The 19244-nt window shown below is 40.1% G+C and overlaps 1 protein-coding gene and 1 non-coding gene across 2 annotated transcripts in view; both read left to right on the top strand.

Moving 5' to 3' along the window:
- The first annotated feature begins 6334 nt into the window (after positions 1-6334).
- The window catches only part of LOC139698040 (proton channel OtopLc-like), a 65702-nt gene continuing 52792 nt past the window's right edge, over positions 6335-19244 (top strand). The window contains exons 1-2 of the mRNA XM_071596899.1: positions 6335-6454; positions 11705-11831. Coding sequence (XP_071453000.1) covers positions 6335-6454; positions 11705-11831 — 247 coding nt within the window. The remainder of the gene's footprint in view (positions 6455-11704; positions 11832-19244) is intronic.
- On the top strand, positions 11136-11208 carry TRNAR-ACG (transfer RNA arginine (anticodon ACG)). The gene has a single exon. It is a non-coding gene; the product is annotated as a tRNA-Arg (tRNA).

Below are 19244 nucleotides of genomic sequence, written 5' to 3'. Positions count from 1 at the left end.
ATTTTACAGCAATAATACGATCCGCGGGCGTAGGTTTCCTGGCGACAGAAAATTACAAGGAGCAAGAAATCGCTTTAAGTCTCATAAAAAAATTGCTGGAGGAAAATATAAACCGAAGATAAATAACAAAAACAGATGATATTGACGTGCACTGTAAACCGAACAGGTTTACAGTGCAGATACATACGGTACATTACATACGGTAAGATTATAAGGAGAAAACCTAACGGGTTGAATTATTTTGTTACCTTGAAGCTTAACTACTTTCAAAATAAAAAAATAGGAGGAAATAAAAGGGGTATTTTAATATATAAAGATTAGCACGAAAGTTAGGACTCTTTCATAACGCTTATATGTGGCTGGTAGCAACAGACAAGTCAGGCTATTGAATCTTCCCAGAAAAAAACAAAAAGATAATTTGAACCTTTGGAATATGGCACTTTATCCACACGATACCCTCTAGAAAAGGAAAATAAGTAATAATGAGTTGCTGAAGAGCGCCAGGAAAAGTTACCAGCTCATAGAAGAAATAGAAAAAGAAGAAATAGGCTAGAAGGGCCGTACGTATTTTTCCGTATTTTATCAACTACTTCTGACTAAAAAATGCTCGTGTACCATTCAGAATTTTTAATTCTACGTTGTTCTAACGGAACGGCTGCACATGTCCATTTATTCCGAAGAAACAGGCGACCATTTGTTTCGATGAGCTTCGTGGATGAATCGCTTTTGTCGGATTTGGCTCGTCTTGGAAGACTCATACAGTGGATTGCTGTTTTGTTTCGGGCTCATACACATAGACCCAAGATTCGTCACATGTCTAGATGTTATACGTACACAGCTTTAGATGCACCACGATTGTATTTGGTGAGCATTTCTTTGCACTAATTGACACGAGCATCTTTTTGAGCTTTTGTCAAATTATGCGGTATCCAACGCAAACAAATTTTTTCACAGCTAAATGCTTATGCAATATCTTATTGATGCTCGTCACACTAATCCCCAACAATGCCTCAATCTCACGATAAGTCAGATGACGATTCCTTTACTAGATCCTGTACAGCATCAATGTTTTCTGACACAACTAATTTTGGACGACCTTCACGACTTTTGCCACCGAGCGAACGGCGGCTATGATGAAATTCGTTATATCAGCGTTTCGCAGTGGCAAAAGATGAGGCCTCATCGCCAAAAGTGAAAGTAAGTTGATCGATGCACTCCTGTCTTGATAATCCACGTCGAAAATCCTAAAAAATCATTGCACGCAAGTGTTCACGAGTTAACTCCATTTTTTTGCTAATAGAAAGTTTTCGAGTAACTGTAAACAACACAAGTAATGATCAAACGACATAATGTTCTGAAGAAAGGGTCAAAATGGGTCAAACTTTCATATGGAAACGGCGGATGGCGCCTGAAGCACTTAGTGTTGTCAAGGCTTAAAATATTGATAGCAACCTTCGTATTGTAAGAATGTCTCACGAATGAGAATAATAATTTAAACGAAGTAGTGAGACAGCGTTGGTCAACAAAAACACACACAAATGACACTCATGCGCATTCAAAATTTTCGGTGGCGAAATCACCTTCCTGTGGGGAAAGAAGGAACTGCGATATATGTATATATGTGTATATATATATATATATATATATATATATATATAGATATATGTGTGTGCGTGCGTGCGTGCGTGCGTGCGTGCGTGCGTGCGTGCGTGTGCGTGTGCGTGCGTGTGCGTGTGCGTGCGCGTGCGTGCGCGTGCGCGTGCGCGTGCGTGTGCGTGCGTGTGCGTGTGCGTGCGTGCGTGTGCGTGCGTGTGCATGCGTGTGCGTGCGTGTGCGTGTGCGTGCGTGTGTGTGTGGGTCGCGGCAGTCACAGGGAAAGGAACTGGCCCCCCTTCCCTGATGTGTGAAATTCACACGCCGTCGGGCTTAGTACTGGGTGAACTCTATCACCACCTACCAAATTAGCCCTAGGGTTGATTACTGTGCTTATGGTTTATATATATATATATACGGTTTATGGAAATATATTGTTTATATATATCGCAGTTCCTATAATTTAAATATATATATATATATATATATATATATATATATATATATATATATATATATATATATATATACACACACCCCATCCACAGATTTCCTCCTTGAATTGAGCCAAATCGTTCTTACCAAAAATGCTTTTCAATTCAATGACAAAATATATTTACAAATAAAAGGCACTGCAATGGGCACGCGTATGGCTCCTGCATACGCCAATCTTTTTATGGGTAAACTAGAACACCACTTTCTGCAACAACAAACCCTAAAACCACTTTTCTGGGCCCGCTATATCGATGATATTTTCCTCCTTTGGTCCCACGGACGCGAAACTTTATCCTCTTTCATTTCCTCTCTCAACTCCTCCTCCTCAGTATCATTCACTTCTTCTATATCCGACTCGAATATTACCTTCCTAGATATCGATATTCACCTCCAAAACAATACGTTTCACACTTCAGTCCACATTAAACCAACCAATAAGCAACAATATCTTCATTTCGACAGCTGCCATCCTCCTCACACAAAGCGCTCCATCCCATTCTCACTCTCTATCCGTGGCTTCCGTCTCTGCAACAACACCCCCTCCCAACAGAAATACTTGGACCAGCTGCATGAATCCCTCAGAAAATGTGGGTACCCTGAAAAACTGCTAAACAGTAAAATCCTCAAACCGTCAACCCAATACACTCCCCTCCCCAAACCAAACCGCCCAAAATGCCCTAATCTTATCACCACTTTCTTCCCCGGAACACACAAAATTAAACATCTAATCCGTGACCTCTTCCCAATTATCAATAACACTCAGTCCACATCACTTTTATTCCCACACTGTCCCTCTGTTTCGTTTAAACGCCCGTCGAACCTGCGAGACATCTTTAAGTCCACAAATCCAACTTCAAGCACCCCCGTCTCTCCCCCGCCCCTATCCGCACCATGCAACCGCCCACGCTGCAAATGCTGTCATCTTTTAAGACCTTCCCCCTCACTCAGTACCAACTCCCAACCACTCGCCACCTGTACCTCAAAAAATATTATATATCGCCTCTCCTGTAACTTCTGCCCTGCCTTCTACGTGGGCGAATGCACGACCGCACTTTCCCTCCGCATGAATAACCACCGATATTCCACCAAATCTCCCACCTTTCTTAATTATCCCATCCCTACTCACACCGCTTCCCACAACCAATCTTTTGACGACTGCTTCTCTGTTTCGGTGATTGAAATCCTTCCCAAATCTGCGAGTATAATAGAGGTGAGAACCCGCGAGATGGCGCATATCTGGGTGGCCCAATCGTTCAAACCGCCCGGGCTGAACCAAGCCCACTGAATACATCAATTGGCTGCCTACATATCCCCCCCACCCCCTTGTTCATTTCCTATTGGTCTCTTTACCTCTCCTTCCCCCACCTCTCCCCCGCACATCCTCTCCGCTCTTCCCCGAGAACGCAATTCTGAAGACGACAGCCGTGCTGCCGAAACGTAAAATAACAAATTGTGAGTGTCCTTTCTTTGTGTCTCTATATTCTAAAAATCTACATCTGTGTTTATATATATATATATATATATATATATATATATATTTAATAATTATATATATATATATATTTTTTTTTAAGGTAATCTACCGGTTAAGGTAGGTTTTTGGATGGACACAACTACCAAACAAATATTTTATTACTCCTACAAAACACAAAATCCATCATCCCACTCTACATCAGGCCCCTCTTCATCTCTGCGTACCTTCTTCCTCCCTTCATCCCGTCCAACATCCCTATCCTGTTCCTTCCCTTCCCTCTTTTGCCGAACATTCTACCCTCTATCACAGTCTTCAACATCCCACTGCCGGTCAACACCCCCTTCATCCACTTTTCCTGCCTCCATAGGATTGCTCCCAACAAACCCCTCTCTTCGCCCACCATACCAAGTACTTCCTCATTTGTTTTCTTCTCTGTCCATTTCACCTTCTCCATTCTTCTCCACACCCACATTTCAAAAGCCTCCAATCTACGTCTATCCTCCTGCTTCAATGACCACGTTTCCGCACCGTACATAGCTACGCTCCATATCAAAGTTTTTACGAGTCTTTTCTTAACATCCTTACTCAAAGTCCCTGTCATCAACTCCCTCCTCCTTGTGAAAGCCTCTTTGCCTAGCGCAATTCTTCACCTTACTACTACTTTGACCGTGTTGGTCCAAAACACTACCGAGATACGTAAACTGTTCTACCTGCTCTAGTTTTTGCCCCCCTACTTTAATGTTAAGCTTAGCCTTTTTCTTTCTAGAAAATCGCATAACCTTTGTTTTATTAATATTGATTCTCATCCCATACCTGTCGCACTGAATTTCCAATTCAATCAGCAATGCTTGCAACTCCTTTGCTGACTGACAAACTAAAGCTTGGTCATCAGCAAACCTAACTGATTTTACGAATCCCCCGCCCACTTTCATTCCTACCTCGAGTTCTTCCCATGCCTCTTTGATCATTTCCTCTGCATACAGGTTGAACAGCAACGGTGATAATGGGCAACCCTGCCTTACACCCCTTCCTAACACTGCCCATCCTGACTCCCCGTTTCCCACCCGCACCTGAGCAGTCTGAGACATGTACAGGTTGAGTGCACGCACTATTTTGAATCAAATCTTCGACTAGTTTGAGATTTTTATCGTCTCTGGCAGTGATCGGGCGCCCGTTGCGTGTTTCATCAACAATTATGGCTCTTCCAGGCTCGCAACCACAAAATTTTACTGCCCATCGATTTGCAATAGACCTATCAACAGTATCGTCACCATAGACAGCCTTTAAACGACGATAAATCTCAATACGAGTCACTTTTTAAGCAGTTAAAGATTCGATAACAGCACGCTGTTTAACTCGCGTTGACATAGCACTAAAACACGTCTCAATACTTCCACTTATCGAAATACACTGGATGAATGAAACGACCCCAAACCTGCGCATGCATGTTGAGGGGGAAAGCTATTTTCACATGCTATCAGAAGTGCTTCTGAAGGTCATTTTGTTTATGATCTACAAGCATTACATTTCAGCCTACCCTCGCATTTAAGTCAGATAAATCGCCTGCTCTATACCTATATTAGATCTTAATGTCACATTAACCTATCCATTAAGCAGGGAATCATGGCAGATTTAAAAAAACCGTCCGGATAAACTTACACATGGAGCATGAAAACTACCACGGAGTATGTGGTTCTACTCTTTCTCGGAAAAAAAGGGAGAAGATATCCGTGAAAATGTCATTCTCGGAAGACGCCACCTGGTGTTTCTGCTTATCCGTAATTCTAAAAAAGTTGGTTGCCATAGATACAACAGGGAGGAAACTGCAATGGAATCGATAATGATTTCATTTTGTGTTTCATTTAAGAACAACTGGTCAAAAATCAAGATAAATTAAATATTATGTATTAAAATTGACTTATTATTCCCAATGCTCAAATGCACAGCTCGTTCGATAATACAATTAATAATTTAACCTTCTATAGTGTCAAGAGAATACTAATTCTGCATGTATAGTGATATAATTTCATTGAATCTACAAATTCTTGTACTCGTAAAACCTTATTGGAGATCCTTATTCTGAGAAAAATGTATCCTTAGATTATACTATAGTTATTTTGTACACAACTGTTCATCTATTGTGATTCTATTCCCCTCTGGCTTTCACTTCACTTACCATTTCATTTTTGTCAATTGAAAGGGATTATACCGTTAATAATTAATATAATTATTATTTTGAAAGGCGATAAAATCTCACGAAATCAAGGGGTCACAGGATTATACGAGCATACATGTAAAAAAAATGGAATCGGCAATGAGTAGGTTCCCGCGAAATCGAAAATCAAAGCCACGTAAATATTTTTTAATATTTGAGAATGATGAAATCCACACGATTCCGATCCACTTTCTACCACCCTCTCTACCCACAGCCCCCCACCCAGAAGTCGTCTTCCCCCCCAAAAAGTCAAAGATTTCCGGTCGCTGAGGCGGATGAGCAAGTCCTCCTCTTTCCTCCACGCGCGATCCCCCCCCTCCCCCACGACGGACGGGGATTGCCTCTGCTCGGCGACAGAATGACCCCTCTTGGAGAGGAGAAGCTTCCCTCTCCCTATTTTCCTCACTCTCTCCCGTTTCAGATCGACCGTCGCGGAAGGAGTAGGTTTCCCTCCCGCCGCGACCCCTGTCGGAGAGAGCGGCCCCGGGAGGGAAGGCTGGGACGGCCGGGCAAAGGGGAAGGAAGAAAGGGACCGAAGGGAGGGGAAGAAGCAGAAGATGATGATGCTATCACCGATCGTGAAGAGGGAGGGAGGTGGACCGGAGGCTGAGGAGGCCGGGGGCGGAGGGCCGGGGTCGTCGGCGGCGGGGTCCGACAAGTGCGCCTGCGCCATCCAGGTGAGAGTGCCCATGCCCCCGTCCGCCCTACGAGGGCACGTGTGCCGTCCCCCACACCCCACTCACTCTCGCCACCCCACCCCCCCTGTGTCCTCTGCCTCTTCCCTCCCCCGTGGGGGAAAAGGCGAAAGTGGGGAGGATGTTTGGGAGGGGGGGTTCAGTGGGGGGTTGACCGTTGGGGGAGGGGGGGGTCAGAAAAGGAGGGGGAGAGGGTGTCGGAGCAGTCCGGAAAAGAAGGGCGGACGCCCTGAGCCCCCATTTTTTTGCACCCTCAGCCCCGACCCTGATCCACCATTCGCTCCGCCTGATTTCCGTGATGTCACAATTTCTATCGCCCATGGGTGCTGAGTGCCGCTGAAGTGGGTTAGATGACCCCACTCCCTCCTTAGAGCCAGGTGCGTATCTTTCCTTCAGGACACGTCGGCCCTCGGAGGCGTCGAAAGAAATGGAAACGACGCGTCCATATGAGCGGTAAAACGTTGAACTGCGCAAATACATCCATAATCGATATCCATTTCGTTAATAAAAAATATATAATGGAATATACAGACAAAAACAGTTCTATACATAAGAATTTGACTCCGAAGACTGTTCCCAGTCCTAGGGCAAATGTCGGGTGGAGTTCTTCATGAGAAAGTTCCATTGCCAGCCAAAGACGTAGAAGAAATTAGAGGCTTTAGCAGGCAAAAGTAACAATAGGGTAGCGCAACATGCATCCATCGCCACTTTAGTGATAATTCTGCTATGATTATTTAGTTGTAAGTGTATTTTGTAATCCATGTACGAGTATATTAGCCGTGTTTTGGCTTGAATTTACTTCAAAGGTCGAGAAAATTCAAACACTAAGGGTACTTGAATAAAACCTATAATACCTTGTGCCTTGCACTTCAATATTGCATAAGAAATTGTAGTTTCTTAGTATCGAGTGCTTGTATCTCTTAGTTCAGGGTCCTTGGCAGGAGACCTAACCCTCCGTAAATCTTGTTGTAAGGTTCCAGACATATCTTTTCTATAAGCACGTTTCGTGTTCCAATACATTACAGCCTTTCAGGTCACAACTTATTATCAATTGGTGCAGTAGAATCCCCATTATTTCATTATCCCGACATATCTAAGAAAAAGGATAGTTTTATGCTACATATAGTTTAAAGATTGCTATATGACCCCACAATATTGAAAATATGATATGTATTGGAGGATAAGTATAAATCTTTAGGTTAAGCTACCGACGAGAATCTTTTAAGTCACAAATTCAGTGATTTCAATGAAAGTTATTCTGGTGTTTTCAGTATATACCGATTCCAATTGAATTAATTGAAAAATAAAGTTATAAATCGATTAAATGGTAATTTTCAATGCATAATACATTTATATGTGACGATATACCTGGTATCTTAATTTTTAGGACAAGTTAATAATTGATAACTCATTTTTTCACGCCGATTAAATCAATTATGTCTGATATATTGCGTTAAAATCGGAAGACTCGGTTTTCATTGCATATAAATCTTCCAATACTAGAACCCAAGAATATTTACAAAGCTGAAAAAATCGAAATAGATACATAAATTTATAATATTTGGAGGGGTTGATTCAGTCTCACAAGGAATTGCGAGATTGTGGGACACCTTTTGGGTTGAGGATAAACATGGATAGATAGATGGATAGAGGTCTTTATTTGAGCAGAATTGGAACCAAATGGTCCCTTCTACCATTTAACGCATTTCTAACATAGTTGAGACACTGAAATAAACATCAGAATCAAATTCAAGCTCATTGTTTGCCAATTTTTTCATGAATTAGAAATAAACAAAAGACACACAGTACATTTCCGCTCGATTTCATTACATACCCACTGCATTAACTTATAGACTTAATTTTCAAGACAGTGAGATAAAAGAGACGACATTTATAGATATTTCCAGATCCTCTTTCCTGATTATTTTTTCAATTTCTCACCTACATAGAATGTCAAGAGTGGCCAACTTTGGGGCACAATAAGGCGTTTATTGATTTACATTTATGAAATGCATCCTCATAAAATTCTGCAAGGCTCTGTCTCTCCAACTTCCTACCCTCTACTCCCATCATTCAGAATTCTAATCTCGATGACTCGATTTAAGGCTGATGAAAGCAGATATCCAACATAGTCTTAAAGACGATGCATACACCTGGAAACCGGGGTTGACAGTACATAATAAAACCGCATGGAAAATTAACAAGCATTTCATATCCATAACTCTGGAACTCCATAAAAGCAATACATATACTAGAGATTATAATTTAAGAATTAAAATTGACCAATATATATCAATCACGAGTGTCCAGCGGATTTGGGTCGTTTCCCATATTTTATCGGATCCTTCCTCGTTGTAGTGGTTTTTATTAGAGGCAACCGACAGTTAAGGTCATTTGCGCCGTCAGGGATGGAGGGAAAGAAAGGGTGGAGAAAAACCCGACGTCGGCATTAGCCTACAATTGTCGTAAGGCGCCAAAGGGTCCTCAGTTTAACGTCCCATCCGACGGACGTCGTATTCACTCAAAGTATTCTCCACAAAGCACCTCAAATAGGGTAGAGATGAAAAATACGTGCTGTCTCAAGGATTTGAACCCGGGCCCTCTCGGTGTCCTTCCTCGTTTACAAGAATTTCTCCACCTGTGAATATGGCTTATGTTTCTTAATTTGGACGATTCAAGTTATAACGATAGTCTCACAGTACTAATTGATCGGTTTAGGGTAGTTTTTTGATGGCCTCTCAAGCACTACGCAATTCAGGACTACTCAGTGCTGTCTAACATGCCACAAAATATTCAATAACACCATACTACACAGTACTTGTAAAATGGACAGTTTAAAGCTTCGCTGAGTGAAATTCAATCGTGAATTTATAAAAAGAAACTGTAAATCCTCAGAATGATTTCTTTTGATGCGCGACCATGGTTTCGACGATTTGCCAATTAGCTTTCCCACTTCTACAAACCCCAACCTTAATGGCAGGTAGTGGAAAGCATGGGGGATCTCTTAAATTCACAGCGCAAGGACATTCGCGGACCGGTCGCCCTGCCCCAGGCTCCGAAAGCGTTAAGGACACTACGCCCCCCCCCCACTCCCTCCCCTCTCCCGCTTCCTCCTTTTATTCCTCCCAACAATTCATCCCTGGTGTCTCGCCAGCCCCCCCCCCCACTGCAATCCCCATGTCAGGGACATATATAAGGATGTAAGAACATGTGTTGTCACCTGATCATGACTTACAGCGTCGAAACTACGATCTTGCATCAATATAAATCATTCCTTGGATTAGGAGTTTCTTTTATTAAATTCACCATATTAAAACTACTCGATTTTTAGCTCAGCGTACTTTATTACCTCCTTTAATTGCATCCAAAATTTTTGTTATTTTCTTCACCTTCTTCGCGTTTCCAGTATTCTCCCATTTATCACCAACTTCAGCATCCCATTGTATCTCAGTATACCTTGCATCCATTTGCCCAAACTTCTTCGGATTCCTCCCAACAGGCGTCTAGCTTACCCTACCATGTCCAGGACATCATCGTCTCTTTTCTTTCCCTTCACTTTATTTTGTCCGTTCTTAATTTCACCCATACCCAATCTACGCATATGCACTAGTCTAAACAACCACGTTTCCGATCTACATAACACTACGCATCATATTGAAGTTTTCACTCACCTAACATCTTTACTTAAGGCGCCTGCCATCAACTACCTCCTGTCTGCATAAGTATCTTAGCTAAACGCTATTCTATTGTACTGTCATTATTACTCTCTCGCTTTATTCTGGTACACTTCCCCAATAGGTAGATATGTCTACCTGTTGTAGTGTGTGTCCGTCCTGAGGTGCGTGTAATCCGTATTCTAATGACGTCTGGCGGAATCAAAAATGACTACTCTCAAAATGGTCACCCATGCAAATATGATATATGTCAAAGTGTAGAAGCCAGAAGAAATTTACTTAACACAGCCTCTGTTCATCGGTGAAATGAACATTTAAGCCATGCTGAAACACTATAAACACAATTGAGGAAGGTAATAGGACACCATCGGAATTATTTCTCCCATGGCAATCATGGGCACAAGAAAGTTTAAGCTTAAAATTTGGGTTGCCCAAAATTTGATACCAGGCAAATCAAAAGGACGCGGAAGTTTGGGAAGTGAAATGAAAATTTGGTGAAGCGGATCAGGTCCAGAGACCTACACCGAGAAAAGATACGACGACACATTCGGTGGCCTGACGGAAACCCTCTTTAGCGGGCAACCAGCACCATGCAACAGCAAAATATATTGACCCTACGAGCGAGTATACCTGACTGCTGTTCATAAAATGTCTATTTTTTGCTCAATTTATTTGGCGTATCCACGCACATAAATGCTTAATTCTCTCAGTTGCTTAAATTAACGTCTAGTTTCCAAAATCCTTGATCTGCGTTTTCTGCATTGGTCAAATATTCAAATAGGGATTTTATAAAATGGACACAGTTTGGCACCCGCCATATCATCAAAGCAAAATACGTGGAAAATCAATAAATCTTTAAAGTTAAGTAAAATTTCCTGCCAACAGCTGTATATGTAAAAGGTTAGTATGGTTATAGATAGTAAGCCTTATCAGTCTCCGCAACCCTACTGGTCAATATCGATCAAAGGAATATTTAATTCGCTAATAAGGGCACTGTGGCGCAACGGATAACGCGTCTGACTACGGATCAGAAGATTCCAGGTTCGAATCCTGGCAGGGTCGATTTTTTTCCTCCGGTGGAAGGGAGAATGCCCGTCAATGTGGGTTTTCCTCTGCGCAGGAAATCGTCTCAATCTGGCCCCAATAAATAGGCATTAGCAAGGAACACAAATGACAAAGTTGCCTCAGGGTGGACTTTGCGTACAAAGTATGGCCCTTTCAGCGCATCCCGAGTTGCTTGCTTTGAAATTCACTCAAAGTTTCGTTTGGGTTCACATAGTTATTTCCATGCCATTTTTTACCTTTTTGACGTATGCATCAAGTAACCGTCGCGAAAAATGTGCCAGGGCAGCCCATTTTACTTATTTCATCTCAGTACCAATATCACTTAAAAATGCATTTTTTTCAATCTCTAGTTTGAACCTGAAGACTTTCAACGGAAAATTTCGAAAGCATGAGTATTTGTGAACCACAAACTTTCAAAACCCTTGACCCCAATCAAAAAGGATTTTGACGAAATTCCCTTTAGTTCTCTTTAGTTCTTTTCTTTGCATTTCAGCGCATCGACGCCGTAGTCCCACTTGGCATGCCGCCTACTTCGCCGGAGGAGCACGGCGTGGTGGCCCTGGCGTCCAACCCCTCCTCCGCGCCACCCGCCACTCCATCAGCAGACGCGTCCACCCACGGTGAGTGCCATTCTGAAGGACTGAGCAACTGCTGCTCAGGTCTCTCTCTCTCTCTCTGTTGGTCAATCCGAAGATTGTTCGCCAGAACTTTGGCTTATAGATGTCCTCTATTCTTCCCTTTTCACTGCCGTTCCTTTTCCTCTCCTCTTAATTCCTCTACCCCGCATATTTCATAATCTGATATATTAATTACAGTCTTGATATTCCCTTAGATCTTTACAAATCCAGAAGTGTCTCTCAAGTATTATCTTTAGGAGTCCATGACGTCTCAACAAATGACCTAAATGCTGCGTTCTTATGTTCGCAAAGGCTTTCCGCTAACTTCTCTTCTCTTTCACACTTCCTCTTCAGAAATCTTATCGGTTCATTCGAATTTCACCACACACCATTAGTACCATATTTCAAATGAGTTCGTTTCTTCTTTAATTCTTTCCGTAAGGTCCAACTTTCACATCTAAACAAGGTCACGCCCCAGATTTTAGGCTCTAAGTACTTTTTTTTATGTTAAAAAAATTTTCTTTCTGTTGAAAGCACCTTATATCTTGGAAAATCTTGATTTATACCCGAAATTAAATTGGCTCCAAGTGTATTAAATGGAGAATTGTGCAAAGTGTGGACTGAGACTTGATGAGATCAGCAAAACAAAGGACTTCAAACACCACTTTCTGATTAAATATATAATTTGATACATATTCTGGAAGTTTATTGACGAACGAATGGGCGTGGTAGTTCAGTCGGTAGAGCGCTTGGCTATTGACAGAAGGGACCGAGTTTAATCATGGATGACGGCTCTGTGCACCCCCAACTTCAACCAATACGTACGAGTATGTGACTTTCACGGATCTTCAAGAGAAACTACATGAGGCGCAGGGAAAGGAACAGGTTGTCCTTTCTATCCTACTGTTTGAATTTCACACGCCTTTGGGTTAGGTATTAGGAAACTCTACCCTCACCAAATTGACCAACCCTCGGGGTGAATACTGTAGTTGGTGTATTGCCGAATATATCTGAGGTCTGATAATCCATTCAAGGTTTTTGAATTGTTTTCAAATATGATTTTTATCTAAATATCCTGAGAACTTCGTCTTTCTTTCATTATTCTTTCCTTCTTATTTCCTTCATAAGCTCTGCTATATGAAATGGCTATTTTCTTTCTTCCTCTCCTCACATGCTTTCACAACGTTATCTCCTCTACTACAGCTTTTAATATCCCCCAACGTTTTAATATTTCCCCCATTCACTTTCCTTTCTTTTGTCGGATTTCCCCCCGTAACTTCCTCTCTTCGCCTAATCACATTATAAACTTTAGCGTTTCAGCACGAAAATTAGCGTAGATTTGAGGCTTATGAAATTTTGATGTGGGGAGAATGGGAAAAATAAAATGGGCGGAAAGGAAAACAAACGATAAATTTCTAGACATGGTAGAGGAAGAGAGAATACTGTTTCGAGAAATTCAAAGGCGGTGACGAAGAAGAAAAGCAAATGGTTATAGGAGATTCTGAGAGGCAACGGGATGCTGGAGAAGGTAAAATGCAGAGAAAGTTAGGTACAGGGAGGAATAAAATAGAAATTTTTGATGAAGTTAAGCGAAACAGAAAGTATTCAGGCCTAAATAACGAGTTATTGTAATACAGAATATGTTCCTAGGACTAAAGGTTAAAGAATAAACGCATATGAAATGAGGTTTACTAATATTTTGGTCATTTTAGTTGCGGCTTAGGATTATAGTAGTTTGTAGTGCCAGAGTTCATCAAAAACCCACCCTAAGCCGGTAGACTAATTCTGAAAAAATCTACCCAACAAATGGAAAGGATAAATTGAGCTTCTTACGGCCTCTTTTTATACTGATAATATTGAATCAATTAAAATTGATACTGCTCATTATTAAATAAATAATTAATGACTTGGACTAATTATGATTAAATAAATTATAATATATTACTTTAAGGTAATCAGAATGACTGTGTGAGTATTTGTAAGTTCCCGAATATGGTCCCTAGCAAATAGGATTAATTTCCTTGTAAACCTATTCGGGAAACACCCCCATGTTAATGTGATCGTTCCCATATTTTCAATGTTTGTCTGATCACTGGCAAGGGATCAACTTTCCCCGAAAATCACCACACAAATCTCTATTGGCCCCCTATTTCCTTGCATAGTGGTGTAAAAGACCTATTACGGTTTAAGGAAATATTATTTAATATAATTAGTCTCACCATTAAATTTACAGTTTATACAGTTCCTGACAATTATTATGCATGACCTATTACGTGAACTTCTTTCGAAGATGGTAATATTATGGGCAAACCTGTAATGTGTACTTTTGTTTCTCTTATACCCTTTTGACCTTGGTACCTAACCAGAATGCCTATTTTCTTCTTCCCTCAACCCCGCTTACAAACTCCCTCTTCTATAAGACTTTTAACATTCTACCAACTCGAAATATTTTCTCCGCTTACTTTTTATGCCTCCTTCGGGTCTTACTTAAAATCTTCCTCTCTTCTCCAACTTCGCTGTTTATTTTTCCTCTCTGTCCAACTTACGTTCTTAATTTTTCTCCATGCTCTTATGTGTATCTCAAAATCCTCCAACCTACGCTCATTCTCTTACCTCAAAGACTAATGTTCAGATTTGAGACTCCATTCAGTTTTGAGGTCTGAAATGGTTTCTAAAGGTGCTTGATAATTCATGAACGTAACGTAAGGCAGTGATAAACCGAAGGTTGAGCTTGATAGGCGAAGATGGCTCTCGCAAGGTAATAAACCTTACAGCGAGGTGAGATTTATGGCAGGGTTGTCAATTGCTTTCCCCCGTGCCATCTACAGTGGCTCGGTAAGTTCTTATTCCTAGTAAATTAATTGCCTTGCGTTTACTTGAGGGTAAACGGGATTATCACTTGGAATTGAACCATAATACCTTCAATCAGCTGTCGCATGTTATCTTTGGGTAACCACGCCACCATTCATCAAAATATAACAAGTATTAAGAATAGGAGATGTTATTCTGCCACTTTAATTCAAATAAATATTTAGTCAATATGAAAGGTTGGGCGATATTTAGATTAGTCAAACGACATTATTTTTTTAAGATTCTCTCAACCGCACGAACAAATTCAATCGACGCAATCCGATCGTTATGTCCAATGGGAAGCGAGGGTTTGACAGAGAGTGCGAGCAAGGTTAATGTGTCTGTCCGCCAGGGGACTTGAAAATGCAGTCGAAAGCCTACCCATGGCATTGTCATACGACCAGTACACTGAGTGCATGATATGGAAAAGAATTGTTTGAGCAGGGACGTTTTTATTCATACTGTGTTTCATTCTCTATTTATACTCAGCCCACTCTGTTTTTCATTCATCGAAAGATTTTAAGAGACAGATCTCGAGCTGAAATCTCAAAAATGTTGTCAAAAAAATAGTCTTCCGACTTAAAGAGTGAGGACGTCTCCTTAACGTGCTCCAGAACATGTTATCCTACTAGATCTTTAAGAAGTTTTTAATTTTATTTGATTTTTTTAGGTTACTCTGGGCGAGCGTCTCATCGGAAATTTAATGCCACACGCGGTACAACCATACAACGGACACAATTAAGAAAATAAATATGAATAAAGTAAACCGCTTTCCTATTCCAGAGCTAAGCTTTGTCGCAAGCATTTTACGACTCCAATGCCGATTAATCAATACCATCAGTCCTTTCTCATTTACAAAATCCTCAAGCCGCCGCAAAGGTGTGTGGTTAGGGTGTTAAGGCACTGGCACATTCGTGCAGAAATAGAAGTCCAAACATGCATTTGAATATACGATAACTCATGTATAAAAATGTACGAGAACATACTTACATACATTTCTATAGGCATCTTTCACTAATTGGTGTGTTTGACTCAATTTTTAAACTTTGATCTTTAAGTAAATACTTTTTAGTATATCTACATGTAAAGGGCGTGTGGCGGGGAATGTTAGGCCAACAGTCGTAATTAAAACTAAAACCGTATGTAAAAATGGCAAAGACATGCCAATTTACACACACACAACCGTATATATTCATGCAAAAACCTTTAAAACTCCCACACATGCAGATAAATATTCTATCAACTAACACATGAATGCACCTACAAATATAAGTCTGCGCAACGTTTAATCTTGTCCTGAATTGTAAATTAAATGTCTTTAATATTTCTATGGTGTATGGAATTTGGTTTCTTACTGTTATGATTTCCGATTGTTCGGGGAAATAATGAGTATTTTGATCTATCTGTACTGGAATCTATCTCCCTTATCTTATCTTTATGGTCTGATCTACCTAAGTAGTATGGGGCCATAATAATTACTTTAGTGTCATTTTTAAACTCGTTTGTTCTGAACCTTTCTAAAAGTCTCAGCCTAGCTTGTTCTCTCCGCAAAGTATTTAGTCCGTTTTTTGCATGATTTCACTGTTTCAAATCACACACAAATCACACTGCGGCATTTATTTTCAACTGGAGTCTATTGTCAGTTTTTTCATCAACACCGCTTCACATCACCAAAGTGAGGGAAAATAACTGCGTTTACCTCAGGGTTACGTAAAGTCATGGGTAGAATATTTCTTTTTTTATTTATCTGGAAGAGCATTCTATATCATTTACTCCTGATATCGGTAATAAGTGAGTCCTGAAAAATGAGCCCTGCGGCATTCATTTTCATCTGGAGTCTACTTTTGGTTTTTTTCATCAACACTGGACACATCATCACCTGCACATTGGCAGACTCTGTATAGTCAAATAAAGAGGAGTCGTTTAAGTGCCTTGGAGCTTTGAGAAACGGAGCTTATTAAAACAATTGACTCGCAAATACGTCTACCACAGCAGTAGGTGATATGTTTGCTTCGTCTTCAACCTTTTTTCTTACTTTGCCATCTCGATCCGTATCTGAGTGAAAGGTTTCCATAGAACATGTTGTCAGCCCGTCCGCCAACCTTTTGTTTTCCCATGCACCCCTGGCTGGCGACGCTCAAGAGTTGAAGACCACCGGAAGTGGGCGTATAAACTGGCCGGAAATCCAACGCGTCAATTGTCCAGCAGGAAAACATACCACATGCCTGTTTCTGAGTTGACGTGGATCCGGCTCGGTTTGAAGGTAGAAACCTCGAATTTACGGCCGATTACCTTGCGAGTGGATTCATGCATGGCTCCCTCTCACAGATGCAAAGACACAAAGAGGAAAAAAGAATGACCACACTCCTGAAGACTACCTATCTCTGCTGGTTGAAAAACCTTGTTGATTGAAGAGCACCCGCGAGTGACCCTACTGCGATACAAAGGCTGACTCCGGTTCTCAGCTAAGTTTTCCAACGGTAAAATTAAGTACGATGCACTATGCAAAATACGTAACATCGTTCTCAAATTTTCTAAAACAAAGCGGGATTTTTTAGCAAAATTTGTACCAAAATTTCAGCAAATCTAGTATCTAGTAATTTTAAGCAAAGAAAACTTGCTGACATTCGGCAAATTTCCCAAAAAATTTTGAAGATTAAAATAATGGCTGTACATTATTTGCCTGAAATTCAGTTAGGGACCCAATTGTAGTGAAAATGCATTAAAGTGAATTGCAATAAATTTTTGAAACAATGAAAAAATTAATATACGTAAAATCCTGATGGTATTTTACCATTTATTTATCGGTAGGAAAAAAACAAAAATTCGAGAGATATTTGAATTACAATTCTCATCATAACCAAGCATAAATACTGCTGTAATCCTTAACACGTATCTATAAATATCCTTAGCCCAATTTATATTGACAAAATAATGAAATTATTGACCACATGCTTCTTAAGAAAAAATTCCAAAGGCACACGTTAAAATCATATTTAACTTAGACAGAACAACTGTAGGATCATGCCTCGTCGACTGTACAAATAGTACCACACACTATCCCAGCGCTTACTCAAAATAATGCACGAAACAAACAAAATCCGAATTTCACAAACAGAAACCACAATTTCAACAAATTAAATAAACACAAGAACCACTGAGGTAATTATTACACAACTTATTGCACAACCCAACACAAAAGACAATGTTCTTGCATGAATGTTTGGCATGTTTTTTTGTGGATGTATGAATTTGTGGTTTTTGCATGCGTTTTTTTTTCTTTTCTAAATAACGGGTGGTGTCCTAATACCCCACCTGCCCTTGCGGCGGCTTGCGGGGTATTAAGTAGATGTAGATGTAGAAAAGCAGCATCACAATCTTAGACTTCAAATCCGTCATCTTGTAATTCCATCTAGACATTTTCAATCTGATGATTTTTAATGCAGATATTTAGCAATGCCTTTGCCACAACTTCCACTTTGTAACAAATTTTTCCAGAGCAAAATCACTACTGTTTCTGAACAATTAACATGAATGCACTACTAAAGGCATTTCAAAGATTTGGTCAACATGCAAGCGACGCATTCCAAACGATCAATTTTAACCGACGCTTTGACTAATATTATCGTTGTCGTAAATAAGTCAGGTAATGATAAGTGTGGTTCAAAACCATTTTATCTAGCGATCGTGGCTTGTTAATAGCGATAGAAGAATCGAGACAAAATTGCTGAATACAGTACATTTTTGCTGGTTTCAGCAAATTTTTTCAACTCTATAGATCCTGAAGTTATTAAATTTATTACGTTGGGATGCCTATTTTAAACAATTACTTCGGAGCGTAATAATTACATTAATTTTGAAATGTTAGTGAAATCGATAAATTTTCCCATTATCTCATGCCCCACTCTCAGGATTCAAAATTGGCTTCAGTATTGGCTTTTTCTTCACAAAATCGATATTTATATCGATGGTTTGCATGCCAAAGTGATGCATAAATAATGATTTATGATTAATCTCCCTTGATGAAGCATTATCATTTATTCTTTATTTGCATAGTTTATTTGTGAAAATATTTTATTTCATAAAGTTTGCTGAGTGTTTATTATAGATATATATGGTACAATTTTCATTAATTTTACTCTTTTATTGCGTCAGCGGCTACCGTTTCAAGTTGAAACATAAGGGGAGAAAATCAATTTAAAAGGAAGGTAGAACCAGAGTTCTAGGAAATGTTCATAAGGAAGTCAACATCATAACACGCAACGCTTCATGGAAATTTTGTTTTCACCTGAAAGAATTGCCAGTCAAGGCCTATGCAATGCTTCATTCGGATTGTGAAGAGTAAGCTCTTCCTTAAATAAATGCATAGAAATTAAAATGTGGATAAACCACCTCTCACTTTCAAAATTCCCCGTATATATTACACTAAAAATATCGCTCGAATCGGAAGATTGTATTATATTTTCCCCATTTCTAAAAACATAAACATGCTCGTTTAAATTGGCAAAATACAAAACTTCGATTTTGGAAAGGCAAAAAATTCGTGATTTTCAATAAAAAAAACAA

The sequence above is a fragment of the Hetaerina americana genome, unplaced genomic scaffold (genome assembly GCF_022747635.1).
Source record: "Hetaerina americana unplaced genomic scaffold, ioHetAmer1.1.p SCAF_8, whole genome shotgun sequence".
Classification (NCBI taxonomy): Eukaryota; Metazoa; Arthropoda; class Insecta; order Odonata; family Calopterygidae; genus Hetaerina; species Hetaerina americana.
Note: the sequence above shows the minus strand (reverse complement) of the source record. Positions and strands in the feature narration are given on the sequence as shown.